At 65.3% G+C, this 25706-nt stretch overlaps 4 protein-coding genes across 27 annotated transcripts in view; 1 reads left to right on the forward strand and 3 right to left on the reverse strand.

The window, feature by feature from the left end:
- HSF1 (heat shock transcription factor 1) overlaps positions 1-3538 on the reverse strand; it is a 19749-nt gene extending 16211 nt beyond the window's left edge. For 5 of the 7 annotated variants that reach the window (XM_027560488.1, XM_027560491.1, XM_027560490.1 and 2 more), the window contains exon 1: positions 3240-3538. In XM_027560488.1, coding sequence (XP_027416289.1) covers positions 3240-3356 — 117 coding nt within the window. In that variant the 5' untranslated portion in view covers positions 3357-3538. The remainder of the gene's footprint in view (positions 1-3239) is intronic. The other 2 variants (XM_027560492.1, XM_027560489.1) reach the window with 1 other exon arrangement.
- Positions 3539-3630: 92 nt separating this feature from the next.
- On the forward strand, positions 3631-22319 carry BOP1 (BOP1 ribosomal biogenesis factor). Its single transcript, XM_027560441.1, has 16 exons — positions 3631-3779; positions 5224-5424; positions 9758-9838; positions 19445-19599; positions 19676-19793; positions 19870-19971; positions 20050-20262; positions 20345-20506; positions 20577-20657; positions 20735-20804; positions 20891-21023; positions 21105-21285; positions 21378-21666; positions 21739-21823; positions 21899-22006; positions 22086-22319. Exons 1-16 carry the CDS (start codon positions 3684-3686, stop codon positions 22237-22239), a joined length of 2229 nt encoding a protein of 742 aa, XP_027416242.1. The 5' UTR covers positions 3631-3683; the 3' UTR covers positions 22240-22319.
- SCX (scleraxis bHLH transcription factor) lies at positions 16077-18423 on the reverse strand. The gene is made up of 2 exons (XM_027560606.1): positions 17258-18423; positions 16077-16406 (listed from the first exon to the last, which is right to left on the reverse strand). The coding sequence occupies exons 1-2, from the start codon at positions 17828-17830 to the stop codon at positions 16368-16370; spliced, it is 612 nt and encodes a 203-aa protein (XP_027416407.1). The 5' UTR covers positions 17831-18423; the 3' UTR covers positions 16077-16367.
- Positions 22320-22396: 77 nt separating the features above from the next.
- Positions 22397-25706, reverse strand: part of MROH1 (maestro heat like repeat family member 1) — a 59260-nt gene continuing 55950 nt past the window's right edge. For 14 of the 18 annotated variants that reach the window (XM_027560383.1, XM_027560382.1, XM_027560380.1 and 11 more), the window contains 9 exons: positions 25137-25274; positions 24768-24882; positions 24336-24482; positions 23971-24159; positions 23685-23840; positions 23482-23616; positions 23310-23412; positions 23136-23201; positions 22397-22662 (listed from right to left, as the gene is read on the reverse strand). In XM_027560383.1, the coding sequence (XP_027416184.1) occupies positions 22577-22662; positions 23136-23201; positions 23310-23412; positions 23482-23616; positions 23685-23840; positions 23971-24159; positions 24336-24482; positions 24768-24882; positions 25137-25274 (1135 nt within the window). In that variant the 3' untranslated portion in view covers positions 22397-22576. The remainder of the gene's footprint in view (positions 22663-23135; positions 23202-23309; positions 23413-23481; positions 23617-23684; positions 23841-23970; positions 24160-24335; positions 24483-24767; positions 24883-25136; positions 25275-25706) is intronic. The other 4 variants (XM_027560388.1, XM_027560390.1, XM_027560389.1 and 1 more) reach the window with 2 other exon arrangements.

Genomic DNA, 25706 nt, shown 5'->3' on the forward strand with positions numbered 1-25706 from the left:
GGAGCTGACTGCTCTGCCCACGGTGGGTCCTGTGGGCCCCCTGATCCCTCTGAGCACACGCGGCCTGTGGAGCCAGGCGGACTCACGTCCACTGTGTCCACCTCCCTCCCTCCAGCCCCTTCCGAGCCTCTGTGCCCCTCCTCCTCATCACCCCCCCCCCCCGCCCCCCCCCCCCCAGCCCACCTCAGCAGGAGGGACAGACAGGGAGCCCGTCCTGTATAGATCTCTGCCTGGCTCGTCCGTTTCTCTATCTGTCCACGTATATATCTGTGTACCTCTACGGAAGGTGAAACAGGGACTCTCTTGTAAAAACTCAATACAATTCTATGAACACCTGAGTACTGATCAGTCCAAGTATGGCTCTGGTCCAGCTAAGAAAGCAGGTGGGGTGAAACCAGAGCCTGGACCCCACCGGCATGGGCCTCGGGCTGCCCTCTACCCAGGACACGCGGCACGCAGCGAGGGCAGGCGTGAGCCACAGCTGTACACCAGTAAGAGACCGTGGACTCCGGGTCTGGTCCTGCCGTCCTCCTGCTTTTCATCTGTTTCCTAGTGTTTCTGGGACTCAGTTCCCGTATCTGTAAAAGGCCAGCAGCCACCTCTGTGTGGTGCTGTGGGAGGAGGTGAACTGATGCCCCAGAGCTGGGCTTCCTGCTATGTGGAGGGCCAGAAAGGGCTTGCCGGGTCCTGGGTGGCAAGTTCAGGGGGCACCAGGAGCCTCCAAGGCCCCAGCGCCCCTTGCAGCCTGTGCTGCGTGCTGGGCACTCCTCCAGCCTTTCTCAGGCACTGCCAACCCCCAAGGGCAGGATGGAGGGTCTGCTGGGACCCACCTGGCTCCCGGCCAGGTGGTCATGGGAGCCCCAGGAACAATCCTCGGCCACCTCAGAGTGGCCAGGTGCGACTGGGGCCCTCCTCAAGGAGTCCCGCAGAGAGCTGGCGACCTGACTGCAGGCTGCTCTCCAGCCAGGGCCTCCAGAGCGATCCTGACTGCAGGCGCTCACACTGGCCACCTGGGATGGGGCCTGGTTTGGCGACACCCAGCTCCTAGGCAAAGGAGGCCCTTGCTCTTAGGGCCTCATGGTGCCCACAGCCTAACAAGAAGAGCCTCCTTCAGGAAGTCACCCACCCTCCTACCACTGTTAACGCTGTCTTGAGGCCAAACAGGCCTGACTCATGGAGCGTCCCATGGATGCAGCTGCCACGCTCACCAGGTTCCTTCCCAAGGTTGTGGGGCCTTTGGTCCCACAGGGCTGTCTGAGGGGCAGCCCTGGCCTATTCTGTGGTGGTGCCACACTGAGCATGGTAACTGACTGGGGGTCTGGGAGGGAAGGGGAAACTAACACGACTCTCCAGGCAGGGCCTCAGACTGTGTGGAGGATGCACAGCGCTGCTGGGGCTGGAAAGCCCTCCACCCCGCCCCCTTTCCCTTGTCTCTGGGGCCAAACACAGGGTCCTCCAGGCAGAATGGGGAGAAAAGTTCCAGCTGGAGGGGAGGCACCAAGAGAACAGACGCCAGAACATTCCAAGGCCTCTGGAAGCCAACTCTGGGCTTCAAGACCGCAGAAGTCTCCCCCAGCAGACTTTCTGCCAGAGGCCTGGGGCTTGTGTGGGCATCGCGGAGGCCTCAGGCAGAGGGCCATCTCCTTTCTCAGGGCCAGGCAGCTCCACAGCCCCTGCCCAGCCTGGCAAAGGGCTTCCTTCCACAGCTGAACCAGTGCTCAGTTTCTGTCCTGCCTGGCAGCACAAGCCCCCTGCCCGCTGCGCCCTGCACCAAGCACATCCTGGTTGGCCTAAGGACAGAGGGGAGGGGGATCAAATGCATGGGCTCCAGCCGGCTGCTCCCACCCTCTCCAGTTTACGTTCCAGCAGGGCTGGTGGGTGGTGCAGCCACTGTGTGCGAGGCTGTGGCAGGCTTGATCCATCCTGCTTTCCAGGTCTAAGGTCTCGCTCAGAACACAGGAAGTGGGACCTGGAGAGCTAGCTGGCAGGGCTTTGGCTTCTGCCTCACCATCTTTAAGCAGAAACATCGAGCAGATCAAGAGGTGAGGCGATTATCCCGGTAGATTAAACTCAGACTATCCCAAAGGATCTCCGATGCCCCTCCCCAACCTGGGTAAGAGTATCTCCTGGGAATTTAGGGGAAGGAAAAAGAAGAGAAAGGAAGAATAAAGACAGAAACCTGGGGTCATTTCCTTGGGTCAGCAAAGCTTAGGGCCTTGAACAAGGGGATGGTGGTAACAGGACAGGCTGTGGGGAAGGAAATACAGCCTCCTCTTGGGGAACGCTGCGCACAGTTACAGAAGCACACAACAGGGATGGAGCGTGGCACACAGGTGTGTCACTGGGACCAACACGAAGTGTTCCCTACAAGGACGCTGTATGATTCTGACTCTCTCTACCAGCTTTGAGCCAGAGCTTCAGCAAACAGCCCAGGAACCAGAGGACCCGGCCTCCCGCTCTGGGCTCGCCTCAGCTCAGACTGCTCCTCCTTTCTAAGGGCTTAACAGTGCGAAAGAGAAGTACTTAGGAGAGTCTGGGCGAGCCAGCGTCCGGGCCCTCAGGAGAGCAAGTGTGTCCGGAGGCACCCAGAGGTTCCCCAAACCAGGGCGGCCCAGGCCGCACATCTGCGGGCCGGGAGCTATGGCTCCGGCCTTCCCCGGACGCGACGTCATAGCCCGGACGCAGACTCTCAGCCGCAACTCCAGATAGTCTCTGCTTTACCTCTGCAAACGGAGGAGCTGTCCGGCCTGCAGGGTCAGACTATGGAGACGAGCCTGCTGCCAGGCAACTGGAGGCAGGGGCGTGGATAAAGAGGCCCGAGAGGAACGAAAACCAAAGCGGCTCTGGGGAAACCCAGCTGTGGTGTCCAGACAGGAGTTCGAGACCCACCACAACTTTATGACGTTGTGCTTTGTTTTTCGGTCCCTTTCCTTTCCCAGTCGAACAACGCCCTCCAATACCTGCGCCAAAACCTCATTTCCTTGCAACAGCTGCCGACCCCGCCACCCTGGTAACTCATGTGAAAAGCTGTGGGGTCACCTGGCCACCACGCTCGCCACTGGGTGCTGCCCTCAAGCCAGGCGCGCTTCCGCCGTCGTCTCAGTTACTCGGCGAGAGACCGAGGAGAGGCCCTGCCCAGACCCGGGCAGCGCGCACCGAGGGGAGGCCTCGGACGCTCTTTCCCGAACCCCGTGCTGTCCGCCCCCACACGTCCCGGGCCGGCGCGTCCAGCCCCTCACCGGGCTCCAGCAGATGAGCGCGTCCGTGTCCGGGTCGCTCACGAGGGTCCACAGCTTGGTCAGGAAGGCCGGGACGTTGCTGGGCCCCGCCGCGCCCGGGCCCACGGGCAGATCCATACCAGGCAAGGCGGGAGAGGAGGAGGTAGCGACCGCAAAGAGAGGCCGAGGGCCGGGCTAGCGCAGCCGCCGAGCCTGCTGCCTGGGCCGCGCTGCCGCCGCCCGCTGCGCACACACGGCCCCGGGGCCTGGCATGGCCGCCGCCATCTTGCGACGGGCGCGCTCCCGCCGGCGCCGCCCGCCTGCGTCCCCACGGCGCGCGCGTGCGCGCCGGCCCAGCCCATTTGGGCCCGCCTCTCGCCCTCTGACCCCTCGGGCCCCGCCCCCGGACCCACGAGGTCTGTTAGCTGCCGGAAGTGGCGGCGCGGGTCTGGGCGGTCCGGGAGCATGGCTTGCGCGCGGGGCGCGGGGCGCGCGGTGGCGGCGGCGACAGTGGCGCAGCCCGGGAAGCGGCCGCCGGAGCCGGAGCCGGAGCTGGAGGAGGTGACCGCGGGCTGCTCGAGCGGGACAGCGTGGCGCGGCTGGGCCGCACATGGCGGCTCCGGGACGGCCAGCGCCGGGGAGCAGGGCCCCGGAGTGCGAGGAGGCGGTTTGCCAGCTCTCTGCTGGCGGTGGCCTCGTGGGGGCGTCCTGGGCAGGGGGCTCCCGTAGTGTGGTTGGAGAAGTGTGGGCCGGAGCGAACTAGCAAGAGGGGCTGGCATCGTGCTCGTGGCCTCCCTAGCCCTTTGAATTGTGGTTCCTGCATTAAAGAGGTTTGAGCCTGTTAGTACGTTACCGATATGTCGGGTACGTTGTAAAAGGGCACGAGAATAGGAAGGCAGTGCCTGCTGTATTGGCCACATCCCTTTTTAACTGCACTCAAAGCCATTCCTGCTATGCAGCAGAACCCCAGGTGGGTTTTGGATGTCATCAGCCTTCCAAAGCTTGTCCACCACGCCTGCCTAAGGGAGCACTCCACGTTACTGGGTTGTCAGGCAGCCCCTTTCCCCTGACCAGTCCTGCTGCTCTCCTGCCAGCAGGCGTTCTGGGCACCAGGCTCGCCTGCTTCCACCACTCAGCTCTGTACCCTCAGCAGCCGTTTGTATTTGTGCCATTTTTTTTTTTTTTTTTTTGCTGTGGTAATTGTGTAGCTTACTAAGCGTTGAAGATAGTGTGTATCAGAGTTACTTCTGTGGAAGTTCAGTTGAATGCTGCCAAATAATTGGTGAGTGCAGGTTTTCCTGTTAGCTGAGAGAATTAGTAGCTATTAAAAAGCAGAAATCTAGGGTTCTCCATTCCAGTAAGTGCTTGCTGAAAGTCTGTAAGTTCTTGTTTCCCCTCTCTAAGTGCATGGGTCTTGTGAACTTAGGGATTAGGTGGTGTCTGGTCAGCAGACCTCTGCTCAGAGGAAGCTCTGGTCCTATCCCATGGGGTGGTGAACCAGAACACTTGCCTTTAAGTAAAGTTTGCATGATTTTTATGTCTCTTCAACCAGTCTTTACAATTTACTGATAAAATTGTCAGTCCCAATCTGGTTGGATAGAGTCCTCTTCTGGCGGGAAAAGCGCCTCAGGTTGTGGTCCTCTCCCTGTCCCAGACCCCACCCCGGTGCCCTGGTAGCTCTGGAGATGTGAATGCCAGAGCTACAGGGAGTGGCTTTCGGGCGTGGAGGGTGGAGGGGCTGGTACGGGTGATGTGATGGGAATTGAGCTCCTTGGAAAGTCCTTCTCTTGTGAGACTCTTAACTGAATGTCTCCTCCAAGGGCAAGAGGCCTGCTGGCGGTGGAGGTGGGTGGTGAGGGAGGCCTGGGTTGGGTGGATGGTTTTGATGGAGCTGGAGGCTTGTGGCCTGAGGGCCATGGCCGTGGAGGCTGGCCGCACAGGCTGTGGGTCAGCGCTTGGTGCCCGGTGGGTGGGCTTGGGGTCATCAGTGCCATGCCTCTTGCAGCCTTCTCTCCTCGACGCTCCGGCTCCCAGCCGCAGGCTTGGCAGTGATCCTGGCCTCAGCGACAGCGACAGCGAGGAGAGTGTGTTCTCAGGCCTGGAAGATTCCGGCAGCGACAGCACTGAGGATGCCACTGCCTCAGAGGAAGAGGGGGAGGGGACCAGCGAGCAGCGCGGCAGGATGGACAGGAGTCCTGGGCAGCAGGTGGGTGAGCCAGGAGTCTCCCGAGGGCTCCCTGCACCCCAGATGACCATGGCCAAGATAGCGCCTGCCGGGCATCGGGCTCTCTGAGGGCCCCTGGCACTGATCTCTCCTGCTCTGTGACCCCAGGGCCCCCTCCCTCCTCCCTTGGGCACAGCGAGGGCGGGGCAGAACGCCACTTGGAGCCGAGGAGTCCTGAGCTATAGAGCACAGTCCTGTGCTCTGTTCACAGTAACCCAGGAACCCTGACATTACTTCTCCTGGGTCTGAGGCTGCCTGCTAGACTTAGCTGTCAGCTGGCTTCCTCGGGGCGAAGCCTGAGGTGGGATTTCTGTGCAGTGACTTAAGGTAGGCCTCTCCTCCGCCTCCTTGACAAAGAGTGACATCTTCAAGCGGCACCATTTGGGAGACGAGGTGTTCCTGTCCGCTCCCTTAACTCTCCTGGTGACTGTAGTTCATGGCTGGACAGTTTTGCCTCTGTGACAGCCCTGTCGTGCTCCGCGTTAGCCTGTTCCTTGCATCCTGAAGCCAATGAAGGGCTGCTCGCTTATGAAACCTTCCCACCACAAGGGCTGTTCGCTGGCTCAGGGCCCTCTCGAGGGTCCGCTGACTACCTTCCCCTGTCACAGCCCATGGCCGCCCTGTGTCACGAGGCCCTGCCGTGGGTCCTCGCGCAGCCTCCGCAGGGAGTGTCCCCACCCCACAGCTTCAGGAGGCATGTGGTGATGACGCTCCGGCGGCCACCAGCCCCTCCACCGAGCGGCCCAGCTCTGGGATGGCAGCCTCGAGCTCCTGTGATGCTGGCCACAGCCATGGCCCTGGTACAGTTTATTTATTTATTTTTTTTCCTGGTACAGTTTAGACGACATGTGGACTTAGGTGACTTGCCCCCCCCCACCACCCCCACCTCTCCGCCAGTTCTTAGCAGGGCTGCCTGAGCGGCCCCGCTTTAGCGGGGCTCCTGGCTGGCATTTCACCAGCTCCACTCATTGCGCCCTCCTCAACCCTTGGCAGGACACATCGCCTGCAACTTGTCTCGAGGCTTTTGCTGGCTCCTGCTAAGGATTGGGGGCAGCCCCTGCGGTGTTCAGGGGCATGCTGGGGAGATGTCAAAGACCTGGGTGCAGGCCGGCAAGGGGCCCCAGCTTGGGGTGTGCCTCTCCAGGCCTCTCTCTGCCTGGAGTGGGAAGTGCCTGGTCCAGACGCCTACCTGGGGACAAAGGTAGCCAGTGGCCAACACAGGAGGGAGCCTGTTCTCTCTCTTCCGCTAAGAGTTCCATGGTGGAAGGGTCACTCTTCCGGGGAGCCCTGTCCCCTGATTCTGTGGGTTCCAGGTGTGCGGGCCATGGGCCGTGCGAAGCAGGAAGCCTCTCCAGCCTCACTCTCGCCTTTGGCGCATCCTCCACTGGCTTGCCTCTCCCCGCACCTCACCTCCGCTGGCCCCACTCCCCTCCTGCACCCCGCCCCACCCTCCCATCTCCACCTTGGGCCTGGCCCCTCCCGGGCACCTGGCCTCGCCCCGCACCCCCAGCAGTGCTCGGGGGCACTTTGGGCAGCTTCTCTGTCAGGAGAGATGTCTGGCTCTTGTCATGGAGTGTATCAGGTACTTTTTGCCATTCTTTCCCATCATGCTTCTTTAGATCTCTTTTTTCCTACTTGTTGTGTTTGGTCTGGTCCTTTCTATAACACTTGTGTGGGTTTTCTCCTATTTTGTTTTCATACTCTTTCATACAAAAGTTCCCATTTCTATTAGTTCAGTCTGCTTACCACATTCAAGAATGTAACAAAAGACTCACTAAAGGTGCCCAATGTGGAATTACCGTTTTCTAGGTAACTTACATTGAGTTCTGCCCAAACTGTCTGTGCCTGGAGCTTAGGAGCTTACTGCAAACCCTTGGGCAGGAGGCGCTTTTCTAGAAGCAGTGGGCAGGGTGCTAGGCGGGTCTGGTGTCTGGGGAGGGAGCAGGCCGTGTCTCACAGGTTGCTTAGTGAGGCCACCTGAGGCAGGGCACTCTGGGCCTGTCCCAGAGAACCCCGGTGCGACCCAGAGGCTGGAGCGGGGGCCCCCGTGGGGGAGCTGTGCCCTGCCTGGCTCAGCATTGGACTCTGTTGTCTCTGGTGATGAGAGTTCAGGCGGAGAGTGGTGGTGTCAGTCTGGGGTGACATGAGTGGGTTTGAGGGTTCCCACGGCACCTCTCAGTTGGTCAGAAGCATGTCAACTTCTGTGCTCCCCAGAGCTCTGGTAGCTCTTTCCTCAGAGGCTTAACACATCCCATTTAGGGGTCCAGGTGGGGTAACCTGTGTGGGGCTCTCACGTGCAGCACAGCAGCTCTTCACAGCAGTCCTGGTAAGAACCTGGTGCAGAGGGCAGCAAGAGGGGAGGGCAGAGCAGCCCGCCTAAGACCCCCGCTGTGGGCTGCTCCCCCGGGGCTGGCCCCCCAGATCAGCGTGGGAGCACACAGACGCTGCCTCTCCTCAGGAAGAAACCCAAACCTTTGTAGCCGAAGTTAAAAACTGCCTCAGCCATGCGAGGCTGCAGCCCTTCCCGGGAGAGGCCTATCGTGGTCGCCTGGCCCCCTTGGCTCAGGCAGTTGCCTTCAAAACCTCACTTCCCTCTGGTCTCGCCCGTGGGCCCCCAGCCATCCACGTGGGCCCATTAGGGCACCCCCACACAACGTGGCCTTGAGCCCGTCTGGGGGTGGGTGTGGGTGGCTTGTGTGCAGAGTGGCTCTGGGCAGACCCCACCATCTGGTGCCTGCGTCTGAGGATGTGGGGGCCGGGGCTGGACCGTGTGAGGAAGAGGAGGAAGAGGACTCTGGCACCACCACCCCCCACCCCCCCCCCCCTGCCCCGGTCTCCAGGCTTTGGAGGGCTGCGGGTGCTCAGTCGGCCTGGTCCCCGCTCCGCCGGGTCCCACGTTGCGGCTGCCCCCTGGTGGCGGCCGGCGACACTGCCGGTGCCTCTGGAGAGGCTGTCCCGTGCCCTGAACAGGGCCCTCGCTGCCGGCGGCTCTGGCAGGAGCCCGGAGCCCCACGGCTGGGTGTCCCCCCAGCCAAGCCCCCGCCGGTGTCTGGCTCCGGATGGCACTGGGGCTGCCACGCCTGTGGTTGCTGCCAGGGCCCGGGACCACGGCCTGTGGTGCAGGTGGTGCAGGGCCCCTGGGGCCTGAGCGGCCGGCGGCCAGAGCAGGGTGGCCCATGCGGGTCCTGGCTGCCACGGGCTGGCCTCAGGGTCTCGAGGAGACTGACAGCAGCTCCCTGCAGGGTCCTCCCGGCCTGGGCCCTGGGCAGGTGTGTCCGCTGGATGCTCCGGGCAGGGTGGGCGGGGAGCTTGGGCCGGGCTGGCCCCTGTGCCCCCTCCCCACAGGCCGCCCGCCTGGTAGGGCTGACCCACTTTCAGTGGGCAGGGCTCCCACAGCGCACAGCCTGGGGAGTAAGGGTGGGAGAGACGTGGAAACCGAATCTCGCCTTTTCCTGGCCTGGAAAAAAACTTACTGTCCCAGCCTCCTCACACGGAGGGAAAAGCTGGCGGGCGGGAGGAAGAGCTGCCGGGCGGCTTCTGGCTTCTGCCTGGGCAGGGGAGCGGGGCTCCTGCTCCTGACGCTTTACTGCCCCCCCGGGGCGGGGGAAGATACGGGCTGTTTTCCCCATCAGTCCCAGTTCCGGTACACCGATTCCCACCCCACCAGGGGAGGATCTGTTTCCAGGTTGGGGTGTCAATGCCCAGTGGCACCCACTCACTGGCCTGGTGGGCGGGGTCAGCCCAGGGCCAGTCCTCCCAGTGCTCCGAGGGTGTGGGTGCCTCTCCAGGCCCTCAGCCAGCTGGGCTAAATGTGCTGTCCTCAGGCTGAGGGTCTGGCCCTAGGATGGGCCGGGGTGGCCCTTGTGCTAGTGGCTGATATCGAGAGCCTGGCTTCCCCTAGATGGACTGGCCTTTATCTGTTGCTGCCAAGAGGCCACCCCTGCTTTGTCCTCTGACCCTGGGCTGGCTCTGGGCTCAGCTGGGCCTTTGAGCCAGGAGCCTTGCAGCTGTTTTTTACCTTAAGGAGTGCGGGGGTGGCTCACCTGGTGTCAGGCCCTCTCTGGGGTCTTCCCCCTGAGCTTGGATATCTTGATGGCCCTTGACAGGTTCACCCTGGGTGGAACCCTCCTCCCCAAGAGACCCACTTAGATTGGGGGTGTCCACACTCTTTTCCTGGCAGTGGGACCAGGTCAAAGCTGCTTAGAGATTGTGGTGCGGGACCTCAGCCCCAGTGTGGGCAGGAGGGGCAGGGTGCCCTGGCCCACAGTCTGCCCCAGGTCCTGAAGTAACCTCTCCCACTCTCTTCCCTTCCCAGGCCAGGACCCCGTGCTCGCGGATGGAGGTGGCAAGCATGCCAGGCGAGGACGAGTATGCGGAGGACAGCTCCGATGAGGAGGTAGGCTCATTGGAGGCTGCCCGCTTGCAGGGTGGGCTGTGTGGCCACTGCAAGGCCTGAGTGGGCGTCCTGGCGTGGCCCCAGGCCTGTCTGGAAGAGCAGTTTCAGGGTCGGGGACACATGACTGCAGGAGTGTGTGTCATCACGGGCAGGGCGGCTGGGCGCGGCGCGGCCACCCTGTGCCCATGTCCTGGCCCTGGACTGTGGGGGTGCCTCTGGCAGGCAGAGGGCACCGCATCTTCTGTGGGGGCTGTGCTTCCACTCTGGGTGGACGTGGACAGGCCTCCCCCGGCAGCCAGCCTGTGCTGTTGCCCGAGTTGGGGTGGGGGTGGGGGTAGGGGCAAGCCCAGCCGGCGTCTGCACTGGACCCCAGGGACAGGAGGCGGGCGCCCTGTGCTCTGTCCCCTCCTCCCCGGTGTCTCAGAGGCCCGACTGCCATGGCCCTGGGTGAATCTGGTCCTCCCGGTTTACGTCTCACAGGGAAAGCCTGCTGACAGGCTGGGGTGCCCCATCTGGCCAGAGGTGGCTGTGACTCCGCTGCCCAGGGCTGCCCATGGGCTCTTGGGGGGTCTGAGGCTCAGGGGCTCCCTGCTGGACGTGATGGGTGCTCCCCTGCCCACCCCCTCACTGGTGTGTCCCTGCCGCCTGGGGGCAGGGCCTAAGGCCCCTCTGCCCACTGCCCTGGTGTCAGCCCCCCGGATGTGAGCCTCCTCGGGCTGGGGGGCCTGCAGAGACCGCGGTCTCCACCCCTAGCAGCTCTTCCTGCTGCCTGTCAGGGGCTGTCCCCGGCTGGGAGACACGCGCCCCCTCCCCTGCACGGCTTCTACCCCCATCCTCCGCTCTTTTGGCAGCGGCTGCAGGAGCCTTGGCCGCCCGCCCGATTCAGTCTCTGTGCGTTCAGAGAACAGAGACAAAACAAAATAAATTGGTTTCCTGGCCGGAGCAGCGGGCGCACTCAGTGAAGGGGGGCCGTGCAGCGCAGCTCCCGGCCTGTCTCCCCCTCCCAGGGGCTCTGGCTGTCGGCAGCCACATCCTGTCGGCTACTTTTTTATATTCGGTATTTTGAGAAATCGATGATGATTGTAAATGGAGTGCAGAGGACGGGGGAGGGGCTTCGGCCCGCCCGCGGGGAGGTGCTCCTCCTGGCCTGCCCCATTCTGGAGCCGCCGCGGGGGCTGGGGGGGCCGCTTCCTCCTGCGATGACTATCCCATATGTGGGCCTGAGTGACAGCAGGAGCCGGCTTCTGCCAGTGCAGCCGGCCGCGGCCCAGGGGGCGGCAGGGCTTGGCTCTCGGGGCCAGGCCCGCCTGGCTGAGGCTCTCCTCCCTGAGAAGTGCCCCCCACCCCGTCACGGCATCTCTGCAGGGTGGGCTTCAGGAAGGGGCTTGGGAGGCTGGGGTGCGAGAGCACAGGAGGGGCTCAGGGACCCCCACCCCGGGCTTTGGTTGGCACCTGTAAGGGCCCGCAGCCCCAGAACATTGGTCGTGGGGTGTTGGGCAGCCCCTTCTCCGCAGCATCCTTGGAGGTGGTTCATGGTGCCAGGACCCCACTCCGGCCCTGGCCGGCCTCCAGCAGTGGGCAAGGGCGTCCGGACAAGGTGTGTTTCTGGGGAAGAACCTGAGGGGTGGCAGTGCCCAGCCTCCTCTTCCCTGGGCCTTGTCTGAACTTAAGGCCTGGGCTGGGGGACCCTGGGGCTTCTAGGTGCTCTGGCTGCTGGCCTCTGCTGGGCCCAGCTTTGGGGTCCCCTGCCCTGGGCGCTGGCCGGTGAGTGAGGGTTCCCCTTCTCAGAGGGACACCCGCGCCCTGCGTCCTAGCTCGGCCTCGACGGTGCCATCCTCCCGGTTCTTACCCTGGGCAGCGCCTGGCCTGCGGCCCCTGGCCGAGCCACCAGCCTGGCGGGGGTCCCTGCGGCCGCGAGTGGGGGAGCCCCTCCCCCATCCGCGCGCGCCCCTCCCCCACAGACGTGATCTCATCCGGCCGCGGGGGGCGGGGGCGGGGGCGGGGGCCCTCGCAGGCGGTCGGGCTCCAGCCTGGGGGAAGGCTCCAGCCTGGGAGAAGCCGGAGAAACTGAGGCCGGGGGGGGGGGTGGGCCGAGAGCGCGGGCGGCGGGCGGCCCCCTCCGCTCTCCCGCAGGCGCCGCTGACGGCCTCCCGCTACCGAGCGGCAGCAGCCTCGCTGGGCCCGCCCCGGCGCGGCGCTCGGCGCGCTCGCTGCTGGCGGCGCGGCGGCGGCTCGGGTTTCGAGCTGTTGTGCAGAGCGTGCCTCTCGGCTCGGCTGGGCCTCGTGGGCTGCCGGCCTCCCTGGCCGCCCCCACACCCGCGACTAGGCTCCGGCCGCCCCTGCCGTCTCCCCACCGCCTCGCCAGAGAGGGGCCTGGGGCCCGGGGCCTCGCAGGTGGCCTTAAGGGCTGGGTGTGGTGGCCGTGACCTCGGGGTGCCCCGGGTCCCTCTGCCAAGTGCCACCTCTGAGCCAGGCCCGCCGTGATCCGGTGTGCGGGGTGCCCTCCTTCTTCCAGGACCAGCCACCCGGGTCCAGTGGTCCTGGTCAGGAGACAGGGCTCCCCTGGGGGGGCGGGGCGGGGCAGGTGAGGGTGGGGCGCCTTCAGAGCCCACCCTTCTCTGGTCTGGGTACGCGGGCTATAGAGGCCTGGCCTGCCATGTGCCCACCGGGAGCCAGTTTTCTGGGTGGCAGGAGCCCAAGCTGGGGGTCTTTGCAGGGACAGAAGGGGGTGGGGTTGCCCTCAGACTGGAGGCGTGGCCCCAGGAGCTGGGGGCTGGCAGCCAGGTGTATGGGGGGCAAGTCCTGTCTGAAAAGTGGTTGACGGCTTGGCTGCAGAGTGGGGACCAGGCAGGGCTGGCGCTGGAGGCTCTGGGCGAGTCCCCGCAGTGGGATCTTGGAGGTGGCCGCAGTATCATGGAGCTCAGAATGGGTGTTTGGCACTCTGGGGGGGCCATACCCGTTTCCAGGGACCTGAGGCGTTTCTGGGAGCCACCGCCACCGCCACACGTGGGGACGCCCACGCTCCCTGGACAACGGAGGGGGTGGGGGTGTCTTGGGTATCTGAGGACCCGGGAGCAGGGGGCCTCCCTTGGTGGGGGGCCCTTGGTGGAGGCAGACTTGCTTCTTTGCCCTTCAACAGCCCTGAGGCACTGATAGGGACCGAGGAGTGGGTCAGGGGCCAAGGAGTGGGTCGGAGGGTCCCAGGGCCCACACGTGTCCAGAGGTTCAGCAGCGGGCCTGGGTGACAGCGCTTCTCTGAGGATCATGCACGGCAGGGGCAGTTTGACAGGGGAGGTTTGGGAGGGGAGCTTCAAGTCCGAGTTCCCGGCACCCCCACCCCCACGGTACAGCGGGTGGGCTCCACTCAGCCAAGCCCCGCAAGGCCCCTCTGCTGGCTTTGGCCTTTGGGACCAGAGGAGGCCCAGAGGGACCTGGCCTTCTGCCTCGGGGCTGTCGCCCAGGGCTCCTCGTGTGGGTACCTTGTGGAGGTCCAGCTGCAGCAGGTGGCCTGGGGCACGCGGCTGGGCCACCCCCCACCACAGAGGGCGCTTTGCGGGAGGAGGGGGAGTGGAGGGAACACTGCCGGCATTGTAATCGGAGCGGGGCAAGGGGAAGAGCGCGCCAGAGTGAGGGCGGCTGACCCCGAGCTCCCAGGGGACAGGTGGGAGAGGCGAACGAGGAGAGAGTGAAGGATTCCAGAGGTGGGCCGGCTTCCTCTCCCTCAGACAGACACGGGAGGGAGGCGGGCAGCGGGCCAGCGCCGTACCTGCAGTTCCAATCTGCGGTCCTGACAGCTGCAGCCACTTTGGGGAGGGGGAGGGGGAGGGGGCTCTTCGAGAGCGGAAAAATCCCAGCCGACACATCAGCGGTGGCCGCGGTGTCCGGAGCTGCCGGGGGCGGGGCGCCTCACGGATGCGCTTCCGTGTCCCCCTCCCCGCTCCCCGGAGAGTGCGGCCGAGAGTGCGGGCCGGGGCGTCTGGGCCCTGGAGGGGTCGGCGGGCGCGGCCCCTGTGGGGTCACATGTGCTTCCTGGCAGCCGCAGGTGCTGTGCAGGGTGGGGGCGGGCCAGCCCAGGGCGGGCAGCCTGGTGATGGGTCACGTGGTGCCGCCAGCAGCTCGTTCCCGGGCTGGGGACAGGGAGCTGACAGCCCGGCCCTGACGGCCATCGGAGCGTTTCCAGGCCTGCTTGGCCTCAGGAGCGGCTGCTGGCCCAGGGTGTGAGCCGTGCCCACTTTTCACTTTGCCGCACAGGGCACGCGTGGGGCGCTGGGTCCTGGGCAGGGAGTGGGGCTCTGGTGCACGGGGGGCCCGGCTGCTGCAGTGGACGGCCGAGTGGACTCGCGCCCGCTGGGGCTCGGCCGGCCCACCACCCCCAGTCTGGTTTGAATTTCTGGAGCCGTGGAGGGTGATGGTGTGCTTCTCCCCGCCCCCGCCCCTCCTCTCCCGCTGGCTGGCGGGCCAGGCCCTCGGCCTCTGCTGCTACCGGTGCAGCTCAGGGAGCGACCGGGCCCACTGCCCAGGCCTGAGGCCGGCCAAGCTGCAGCCGCTGTCGAGTCCCAGGCCCGGCAGCTGAGGGCCTGGCTGCACGTCCTGTGCCAGGACCTGCTCCCCGCAGGGACCGTCCCAGCGGCCTGTCCTCTCCTACTGACTTGGCACCCCCGAGACACCCTCCAGCCTCACTCTGCCTGTCCTTGTGCTCTGTGGGGAGTCCCTCACGCTCACCCCCACCTTTGTGCGGGGCATGCTTCCCACCTCTCCCCCATCTGCCCAGCACCAGCCTGGCTGTGAGGTGGGCACCTGTCTGACTACGCCTGACTACCTGTCTGTCGTCTCTGGAGGATCTATGAGGGGGTCTGGGCCCTCACCCGGCCCACGTATGCGTGGGTAAGGTGGGTGGTTTAGCACAGGTAGGCCCCAGGCTGTCCCCACAGGACTGCTGGTGCCCAGTGGAGCAGGGGCGGCAAGCTTGGAGGCCCTCGGGAATGCCCTTCCCAGGTCGGTTCTCCAAGTGTCTTCAGTGCCCAGGAGCAGAAGAGGTACCTTTCTCAGCCCTTAGCAGGACCCCCAGGTTCTGCCTGAGAGTCCTGGCTTTCTAGGCAGGTGGGGGTGGGGGGCTTCTGCAGTGACCGAGCGTGCCCTCTCCCCCTCCTGCTGGCCAGCTGTAGGCTCCTGCAGGATTAAGGAGAGGAAATTTGGGGTTGGGTTTCTCTCTGAGTGGAACCTGCCGTTGTGACTTTATTCTGTTACATTTCTATCAGATTGGACACAGCACCCCCCCAACCCTTAATGGCTCTGGCTTTGAGAATTTCCTCCAAAATTACACCAGTGCTTCCTGCTTCTTGGTTCCCTGGAGCCCGTCTGTTAAGAGGAGGGGGCAGCTCTGGGCCTGCCCTGTTGGGGTGCCCACGTGGGCCTCGGCACCTGGCCTCTCCTGGGGCCCCGGGTCGGCCCCTGGCACTCTCAGCCCGGCTGCCGGAAGTCAGGCTGCTGGTCAGCGTGGGGGGGGTGCCGCAAGGCGCTGCCCCCAGCTTGCTTCTCTGCTGTGCCTGTGAGCTTACGCCACTAAGCTGTAATTGTCACCTGCAAGATTTTAATGGTCAGCCAGCTGTGCGCAGCTCCGAGAGGCCTGAACTGCCCTCCTCATGGGCAGGTGGGGCCTTCAGGTTAGCTGGGTGGGTGCAGGGGCGGGCGGCCAGGGTCCTCCACTGTAAGCAGGACTTCTGGGGCCAGGGCGGCCTAGGGTGGGCACCTGCCACCTGGTTCACACCCTCAGGCCTGCACAGACTGGGAGCTCCTTCTGCCAGACAGTGCCCCGCCTCCCACTTCTGGGGCTCTGCGAGCAGGGCCTGAGGTGCCAAGGCCCAGGAGACCAGCACGTGGCACGCTGTACGCACTGCCCTTGCCTTCAGGGCGCCTGGACCCCTGGTGGCCCTTGGAGCGGGGGTGGGGCGGGAGTGCTCCCTGGCTTCGGCCTGTCCCGCTCTGTCCCTTGCCAAGTGCGGGGGGGGGCTGTCGTCTTTCCTCGCCCTCTCCCCTCGCTGGTCTGCAGACCCTGTGCTGCAGTTCCCTGGCAGCGGGGGCTGACCCTGAGCCCTGGAAAGTGGGGGCTTTCCCCAGGAACCAGGTGCCTTGGCCTAGGGTGCCCGGGACACGAACAGACCACAGCCCTGAGGGCCAGAGTGTGGGCTCGGCTCTGCTTACGACGGGTTCTGGGCTGCTCCAGAGGACATTGTGCATCTGCGTTTGGAAGATACTGTTTTGTTTTTAATTATACAAAATTTCCAGACTTTATATTATCATATCAAAGACACAGAATGCTAGCACATAATGGCCAGAGGAGAACCAGGTAGCGAGCCAGCACGGAAAGTTCCAGTGGGGCCGGGCAAGTGCTGCGGTGGCCGCGCGTCCCACCGCCTGTCTGTCCATCAGCCCCACTTGCAGCTGGGGCCAGGTGGGCCTGGGGGTGCCCTCAGCGAGGCCTGTGCCTGAGTCAGGTCTGGGGCTCTCCGTGGATGGCCCGGCGTCGCCTCTAACTCCGGATCGCCGTCTTTCTGTCCCGGTCCTTGCTCTGCGGAGGGGAGGGCAGTGTCAGGGCCCAAGCGGAGGCCAGCACCAGCCTGTGCCTCTGGACTTCCCCATGGGGTGCGCTGAAAGCACCCCCCTTCCACGCTCACCCCGGCTTCCCCGAGCAGTTTGGGGAGGAGAGTGCGCTGCTGCACAGCCGAAATTGTAAAATTAAATCTCCCAGATGTTCAGGCCCCAGGAGCTCACGCGTGCTGTCTGGAGAGGAAATGGGGATTGGGGAGAGCCGCGCCGTATTTTCTCCCTGCTCACCCTGCTCTTCCGGTGCCACCACGCGCAGCAGGCGCCGTAAATCAGAGCCGGCCAGCGTCTCCCGCAGCGGGGCCCTCTCCCCCAGCCCCCGAGTCTCTTGCCAGCCTCCTGCCAGCAGATCCCACAGCCACACTGGCGTCAGAGTGGGCAGCCGGGTCCAGGGAGGGCAGGCAGGTGCCCGGTAAGCCTTAGGCCACGTAGAGCAAGCGGACCCCAGCAGGATTTCCTCACTGCCCCCAAGTGCCCTTTCCCTGATGGCAGGGTAGGTGGCCAGAGTTGCTTGATCAACCCTGGTCTGGTCCCCTAGCTTCTTCCCCGTTGGTGTGGGTCCTGCCTGGGTCTCTTCCCTCTCTGTCCCCACAGGAGCCTGTGTCCTGGGGACCTGCCAGCTCTAGCTGGGCCCTCCTCATCTTCTCTCTCCCTGGACCTGGGGCTGCGGGTGTCACAGGCGCTGCTGGGGGTTCTGCCTGCTTCTGGCCCCGCCCTCTCTGCCCAGCAGGTGTGGGCTGCAGGGGTGGTTTGGAGGTGGGGGACGCCCCATCCTCCTAGCCTCCCTTTCCGTGGACACCCCGCGGCAACACTCACCAACTTTCTCTGGTTGCTGAGGCAGAAGGTGCAGATCTGTTTGGGCTGGGCGTTCTCGCCATCACGGGCAGGGGGTGGGGGTGGCGGGGGCGGGGGGCTGCCGGCACGCGATGCGTGGAAGAAGGCGGGCCCCGAGTGGCAGGGCTGCCCGTCGCCGCAGGCCTCGCCCACCAGCAGCACGTTGCCCAGGTGTGAGATATAGCTGGAGGCCAGGCGCAGGGTCTCGATCTTGGAGAGCTTGCGGTCAGCGGGCTCGGTGGGGATGAGCGTGCGTAGCGCGGTGAAAGCCGTGTTCACGCTGTTGGTGCGGTCCCGCTCCCGCGCGTTCGCCGTGTGCCGCTGCCGGGGCTCGCGGCCCGGCCGCCCTCCGGGCCCCAGGCCACTGCCCCCCACCCGCCGGCCCCCGGCCCGTCTTCGGGCGCCCTGGAGGCCGCAGCGCGCCGCGTGCACACGGCAGGGTTTCTCGTCTGAACCCGAGCTCTCGCTGCCTCGGTCCTCGTCCTCCGACAGCGGGCTCACTTCAGGGTACAGGTAGCGGCCGGGCGGCGCCGAACGCAGCATTGCGAAGGACATGGGGCCGGCGGCCGCCGTCAGCTCCGTCGCGCGCCGCACATGCCGCCGCCACTGCCGCCCGGGCCAGGGGCACGCGGGTCTCGGGGCTCCCGCGGTGGCGGCTGCGGCGCAGCGCGCACGTGTGCGTCCCGGGCTGGAGCGGGGCCGCGGGCCGGGCCTTTATAGCCACGGCGGCCCCTCCCCCGCGCCGGCCCGCCCTCCTCCCCGCCTCCCAGCCCCTGGAGGCCGCTTGGAGCAGGGGCCCTCCATCCCTCTGCCTTCTCGCGCCGTGGTGAAGGGGCCTGGAGCATCCTGCTGTCTTTGCGGGGAGGGGAGAGTGGGCGCCCCTCCGGGGGGTGCGAAGTGCTGCTGCCTCCCCTCCTCCCTCTTAGCAGGGGACAGGAGGGAGGGTCAAGAAGGATCCGTGACCCCGGCCTTCTCACTTGGCATGACCGCCTTAACCCAGATGCCCTGGCCCCAGCGCCTGGCCACACCCTGTCTGTCTCTCCCTCTCATGTACACTTGGGCCTTCTGTGCCCAAAAGAGGGCACGGAGGCTCTCTGAGCAGCTGGAGTCCAGCCCCTGGCCCCCTCAGCTGCCCCCCTCAGGTTGTCGTGGGGCTCACCTGACAGCACAGCCTGTCTTTCCTGCACCTGCCCCTCCTGGCACCACCCTCCAGGTCTGGCTCCTGCCTGCACTCCTGCCTGGAGAACCCCCCACCCACACCCTGTTCCTTGCTAAATGCCCCATGGGTCTTTCCTGGGCCGCCCACATCTGTCCAGTCCAGGGATGGCTGTGTGGACTCGGGGAGCACAGGAGAAGGACGGGCATTCCCAGCAGTGGGCAGGGACCTGGGCACATATGGAGGAAGGCAAGCAGGGAGGACTCAGGTCAGCAGGCTGGGGGCTGGGCAGGTGCAGAGGGGCCGTGCCCAGAGGGTCCTGTCCCTGTCCGGGTTCCCAGGTTGCCTGCTGTGCAGTCTCATCTGGGCCCCTCCCCCTGTGGCTACTGTTGCAGGAAGCGGCCGCCTGGGCAGCAGTCTCCGTGCTGGGTGGAGGGAGGGTGGCGGCTGGCAGGGGCCTCGACCAGGAATGTGTGTCCAGGAATGTGACTGCTCTGCCCACTGAGGGTGGGGTGGGGGCAGGGCTGGGAGGCTGGGGGAGCCCCTGAAAGTGTGCCAGGCTCAGTGCAGCGGACTTTGTCTCTTCTTGGAGTGGACTGGTGGGGTCTTCCCTGAGTCCCTGCCCATGGCTACCCAGTTTTGCCTAAGGCCCCAGCCAGGGGAGGGAGCCCACGGGCGATGAGGTCACCCTTGCCTGTGGCTGCCCAGAGCCCTGGCCAAGGAATCCAGGGGGGAGGCTCTGGGGTTGGCACCACTTCAGTGGAAAATGTGAAGGTACAACTCCGGCGCCTCTGAGGGTCTGGGTGGGGGGGCGGATAGTGCTGGCCGTCCTGCCACGTCACACCCTGGGGAGAAGCTCAAGTCAGGGTGCCTGGGTGCTGCTCCTGCAGCCTGGAGGCCAGCCCCTTTGCTCTGCCTTTCCCCTTCCTGGCCTGTGTCTTTCTCTGAGGGGCTTCGAGGGAGGGGTGGGCACGGTGGGTATCTGCTGCTGACTCGCAGGCCTCCTGCCCCAGGACATCCGGAACACGGTGGGCAATGTGCCCTTGGAGTGGTACGATGACTTTCCCCATGTGGGCTATGACCTGGACGGCCGGCGCATTTATAAGCCCCTGCGCACCCGCGACGAGCTGGACCAGTTTCTGGACAAGATGGACGACCCTGACTACTGGTGGGTGGGCGTGGGGCGGAGCCTGCGGGCTGGGCGGGGCGGGGCCAGGGCCAGGGCTCTGACTGGGTCCCCCCAGGCGCACGGTGCGGGACCGGATGACGGGACACAGCGTACGGCTGACGGGCGAGCAGGTGGCCCTGGTGCAGCGGCTGCAGAGGGGCCAGTTCGGGGACGTGAGCTTCAATCCCTACGAGGTAGGCGGCAGCTGCTGGCCCTGGGGTTGGGGGCACCTGCAGGGCCCAGGCCCACCCTCCTCTGCTCGCCCCCCAGCCAGCTGTGGACTTCTTCAGTGGGGACCTCATGATCCACCCAGTGACCAACCGGCCTGCAGACAAGCGCAGCTTCATCCCTTCCCTGGTGGAGAAGGAGAAGGTGGGTGTAGGCCATCCTGGGGGTGCACCTGCCCACCCCACCCCTGCCCCGGCCCCCCTCACCCTGCCGTCTCTGCAGGTCTCCCGCATGGTTCATGCCATCAAGATGGGCTGGATCCAGCCTCGCCGGCCTCGGGACCACAGTCCCAGTTTCTATGACCTGTGGGCCCAGGAGGACCCCAACGCGGTGCTGGGTCGCCATAAGATGCACGTGCCTGCTCCCAAGCTGGCCTTGCCTGGCCACTCGGAGTCCTACAACCCGCCTCCCGAGTACCTGCCCAGCGAGGAGGAGGTGGGCCTGGTGCATGGTGGGGTCTGGGCTAACCCCTTGCCCGGCCCCGGCTCCGGCTCCTGGCTCACTCCTGCCTCCACAGTGCCTGGCTTGGGAGCAGCAGGAGCCTGAGGAGAGGAAGCTCAGCTTCTTGCCGCGCCGGTTCCCGAGCCTGCGGGCTGTGCCTGCTTACGGCCGCTTCATCCAGGAGCGCTTTGAGCGCTGCCTGGACCTCTACCTGTGCCCACGGCAGCGCAAGATGAGGGTACGCCGGGGTGCCCAGGCAGGGGCGTGGAGTGGGGGTGGGTGCAGCTGACCCTGTATCCTCTTCTCAGGTGAACGTGGACCCTGAAGACCTCATCCCCAAGCTGCCCCGGCCACGGGACCTGCAGCCTTTCCCCACGTGCCAGGCCCTGGTGAGCAGACAGGGCAGGTGGCAGGGAGCAAAAGCTTCTGAGTGTCTGGTCTTTACCACCCTGCCCTTTCTCTGCAGGTCTACAGGGGCCACAACAGCCTTGTCCGCTGCCTCAGCGTCTCCCCAGATGGCCAGTGGCTGGCATCAGGTGGGCACGCAGTGGGGCAGCTCCGCAGCTGGGCAGGGTGGGCTGGCCTGGAGGGCCAGGTACTGAGGGCCTGTCTGCGTGTCCAGGTTCAGATGATGGCTCGGTGCGACTCTGGGAGGTGGCCACTGCCCGCTGCATGAGGACTGTGCCCGTGGGTGGTGTGGTGAAGAGTGTCGCCTGGAACCCTCACCCCACCGTCTGCCTGGTGGCTGTTGCAGTGTGCGTGAGGCCCGGGGTGCCCAGGGTCGGGGTGGGGGGACAGACCCATGCCTGAGGACCTCCATGTGGCTCTGACTGCAGGGAGGACACGGTGCTGCTGCTGAACCCGGCCCTGGGGGACCGGCTGGTGGTGGGCAGCACGGACCAGCTGCTGAGCGCCTTCACCCCACCCCTGGACCCCGCCTCACAGCCCGTGCACTGGCTGGAAGCCTCCCAGGAGGAGCGCCAGGACGGCCTGCGGCTGCGCATCCACCACGGGAAGGTGGGCGGAGGGCGGGGCGTGGGGCGGAGGGCGGGGCGGAGGGCGGGGCCCCGGGGAGGGGCCGCATCTCACCCAGCCTCACCTCCCTGCAGCCAGTAACGCAGGTGACTTGGCACGGGCGCGGGGACTACCTGGCTGCGGTGCTGGCCACTCCAGGGCACACCCAGGTGCTGATCCACCAGCTGAGCCGGCGCCGCAGCCAGAGCCCCTTCCGCCGCAGCCATGGCCAGGTGCAGCGTGTAGCCTTCCACCCCACGCGGCCCTTCCTGCTCGTGGCTTCCCAGCGCTGCGTCCGCCTTTACCACCTGCTGCGCCAGGAGCTCACCAAAAAGCTGATGCCCAACTGCAAGTGGGTGTCTAGCCTGGCAGTGCACCCGGCAGGTAAGGGGGTGTCCTGGTGGGAGGGTGGCACTTGGAGGGCCACCAAGTCCCCACCACCGAATTTGCCCCCAGGTGACAACATCATCTGCGGCAGCTATGACAGCAAGCTCGTGTGGTTTGACATGGACCTCTCCACCAAGCCATACAGAGTGCTAAGGTGAGATGCTGGTGGGCAACCGGTCACTTCCTTCCCCTACCCCTGCCTCACTGAACCTGGTTCCCCCCACCCCAGGCATCACAAGAAGGCCCTCCGGGCCGTGGCCTTCCACCCCCGGTACCCGCTCTTCGCATCTGGCTCTGACGACGGCAGTGTCATCGTCTGCCACGGGATGGTGTACAAGTGAGTGTCAACGGCCCCGCCTGCCCGCGCCCCTTGGGGACGGTTCCACCCACGTCCTGAGTCTCTCCTTCCCCCACAGTGACCTGCTGCAGAACCCACTGCTGGTGCCCGTGAAGGTGCTCAAGGGGCACGCCCTGACCAGAGACCTGGGGGTGCTTGACGTGGCCTTCCACCCCACCCAGCCTTGGGTCTTCTCCTCCGGGGCTGATGGCACTCTCCGCCTCTTCACTTAGACACCCTGCTTCTGGGGCGGGGCAGGTGGGGGTGGGCAGCACATGTGCCCTGGACTCTCAATACAGGAATTTGCTGGGTAGTCTTGAGTCAGCTTCCTAACGGGGGAGGGGGCTGCTGGCCTGCCCACAAGCCAGGTCACATTACCACATCACCTGCTGATCAGCAAATGGCTTTATTGGGAAGATGGGGGTTGGTGACTTGACCACCCTTGTGTTCCAGCCCTCCCTTGCTGTGTGGGCCCAAGGCCTCCCCTGTGGCCCTGTGGGCAGGGGACTCCTTAGGGCCTTGTCTTGGACCCTCCAGCCAGCCAGGCTGGTATTGGGTGTTGGGGTAGCCTCAGGCGAACTTCACCAAGCGGCCCAGAGTCTTCACAGCCTTCAAGCGCACCTTAAGGGCTGGGTCCTTGAGCAGCAGCTGGAGTGCTGGGGGACAAGGAGCCGCTGCTGGGGGCTCCGCCACGGCCCTTGGAGAACTGACTGAGCCCAAGATCCCGCCCACACCCCGCTAACAGCTGCGACTGAGGCTGCCCCCACCCCTTCCGGGCGCACAGAGCCTGGGGGCCAGGACCCTGAGGCTGACACCCCACCCTGTGCGTGGGGCCGCCCGCCCACCGCCCTCCTAAGACAGGCCTCTGCCGGGAGGGCTCAGGAGCCAACGGAAAGATAGTTTTTCCTTTTTTAGTGTTTTTTAAGCTCTTTTGGAACAGTTAAGAAGTTTCCGTGAATTACTAGAGACGATGAGGTCACCAGTGACAGGGAAAAAATCCTTGAAATCCAGGAAAATCACTTAGTCCCCCCTGGTGCCCACAGGGTCAGTGCAGCCCAGCATGTTGGGGGGGCGGGGGCCCTCTGGGCTCCTGGCTGTGTGGGGTGGGGTTGGCAGGACTGGGGCTCACCCGTGAGGAGCTGCTCCAGGTCCACCTGTGGCCGCTGCTCAGCCTCCATGTGCAGCACCAAGAACCCTGTGAGGGTGGGGCCGTAGTCAGGGGCCCGTGAGGGGGCTTGGGGGCCAGGGGTAGGACCGAGGTCAGGGGCCAGGTCGGTGTGGGGGCTGCCTGGGGCGGCCTCACCTGTGAGCATGAGGGCAGCAGCACGGACATCCTCCCAGCTGCTCTTATAGTAGAACAGACTGGTGCTCAGCAAGCGGCCCAGCAGGTCGGGGAAGTGGCGCATCTGCAGAGAGGCGGTCAGGCAGGCCTGGTCCCCCCGCCCAGCCCGGCCCTGCCTAGCCCCGCCCCTCACCAGGTGCTTGCAGGTGGTGTTGAGGAACTCTCCAAAGTGCAGGTCATGGCCTTCCTGCAGGTGCCTCTGGAAGACAGCTGCCAGCTCCTCACACTCCAGGTTGGGGCCGCACATGCGCAAGGCGAACCTGCAGGCCTGCAGGGCACACGCTGAGCCCCAAGTCCCTGAGCTGGCCGGGCCTACCCATCCCCCGCTCTGCTCACCGTGACCACGGGTGCGTGGGGGTCACGCAGGTGCAGCAGAAGGGGCACCAGGCCGCCCACAACCTGCTCCAGGAACACGTCCTTGCAGTCCCCACGGCAGGCCTTGTTGAGGTGCCCGAAGAGGCCAATGGACACTGAGCGTAACTCCATCCTTTCCTGGGCAACAGCAGGTGTCACATGGCCCTCCCAGCCCAGCTTCCCGGGCAACCGCAGGGCAGTGAAGGGGGAGCAAGAGGCAGAGTGGGCCAGGCTGTAATGGCCAGGGGCGGCTGGGGGGGGGGCCTACGCTGTCAAAGAAGGGCCGAATGCGGACAGCAATGTGCAGCAGCACTGCATGTAGGTCCCAGGCGTCCACCAGGTCCATCAGCCTTGCCAGGCCCACCATGGCCTCCAGCGCCACCAGGCTGTGTGGGTCGTCCCCGTCGTCCAGCCCACCGATCATGGCTGTCAGGAGTTGGGGGCTGTGGGTCTGTACCTGGGGAGGCCACACATTCCTGTGTGCCCAGGCCATGCCATGCCCAGCTGCCCACCCTCCGAGCACCACCTCCGATCCTGTGGCTGCTGGGTCTGCCCGGGTCTCCTCACCAGCTGTGGCTCTGCTGTCCCTCCCTCGCCCAGGAGCAGGGCCCCAGAGGGCTACCGGACGGTCACCTTATCTGGGGAGCCCAAGGTGATGTTGGCCAGGCCGTGGAGCACCAGCCTCCGCACGCGGGCGCTCGTGTCCTTCTGCCGTGCCATCAGGTTGTACAGCAGTGACTCCAGGAGCATCAGGTCGTTCACCACATTGCTGCTGAGCAGCTGGGGGCAGAGGCGTGCTGACCACCACACCCGCCCAAGTGCACCGGGCAGCACCGGCCCCTGGTCACTGAGGGGACATGGCTGAGGCCAGCAGGCCAAGGGGGGCTCTTGGCCTTTCCTCAACCTCCCCTGACTCCTGACCCCAGCCCCTCCCTGGCCCCCACTGCCTTGGTCTGGGGTGGGTTTTCAATGTGGCTCCCCTGCCCTACCCAGGCCTGCCTATGGGGGGTACTTCACACTGCCCCCCTCCCCCCTCCATTCATGGTGCAAAGCAAGTGCTCGTACCTCAGCCAGGAAGGCTGTGGAGGTGACCCTCTGGACCTCATACATGCTACTCTGTGTGGTGAAGAGCAGCTTCATCACCAGGGGCAGCCGGGGGCCTGCGAACTTTGCCATGGCACTGGGAAGGAGGCACGAGGGCAAGAGCTGGGGCCTTAGGCTGCCCAGAGCACACCAGTCCCGGGGGCCTGGGGAGCGTGCCTGCCTCCCACCCTGTACCGTCTGGCCCGCTAGCCCCGCCCCCCAGCTGCCCTGCACATCCTCCGTTCAGACACGACCCCCCCAAAGAGGCCTTCCCCCTGTGCCCGGTCCGCTGCACCTACAGAACCTGCTGCCCTCACGGACTCCCCGCTGCCCCACGTGCTGCCCGCTCACCTGGCCAGCCGGGTGACACCTTCCTCGTGCCCAGCCGAGGTCCTGAGCAACTGCCAGCCCCCGTCCAGCTCCATGCACTGGACCACATCCTCATTGCCACCGCGGACAAGCACGGCCTGCAGCGCGTCCACCGCAGAGCTGCGGAGATACGGGCACGGGCTCGGCTGGCGCAGGCAGGGCCCAGCTCTGCCCCTCGCACGCATGTGCACACACACCCGCCTATGCTCTTAGAAGACATGCCCAGGGATCCCCAGCCTGCTCCCTGCTACCAGTGTCCCTTCTCCTGGGCAGCACTGTGGGCCCTCTGCTCTTGCAAGAGCTGAAGGGGCCCCAGCCTGTCCCCAGACCCCCCGACTGAGAGACATGGAGAAGGCGCGGGCACAGCCAGTGGCACCAGGCCCTGCTCCAAGCCAGCAGGGCCTCACCCATGTGGCAGCTGCGCTCCTACAGGGCTGGGGCCAGAGCCGTGGCCAACTGCAGGTGGGGGCCCTGCAGGGTCTCAAGTTGGGGCCCCAGTTAGTGTGGCTGAGGACTGAGGCTGCACTCAGAGTGGGCTGGCTTGGAACCTGC

This window comes from Bos indicus x Bos taurus, chromosome 14 (genome assembly GCF_003369695.1).
Source record: "Bos indicus x Bos taurus breed Angus x Brahman F1 hybrid chromosome 14, Bos_hybrid_MaternalHap_v2.0, whole genome shotgun sequence".
Taxonomy (NCBI): Eukaryota; Metazoa; Chordata; class Mammalia; order Artiodactyla; family Bovidae; genus Bos; species Bos indicus x Bos taurus.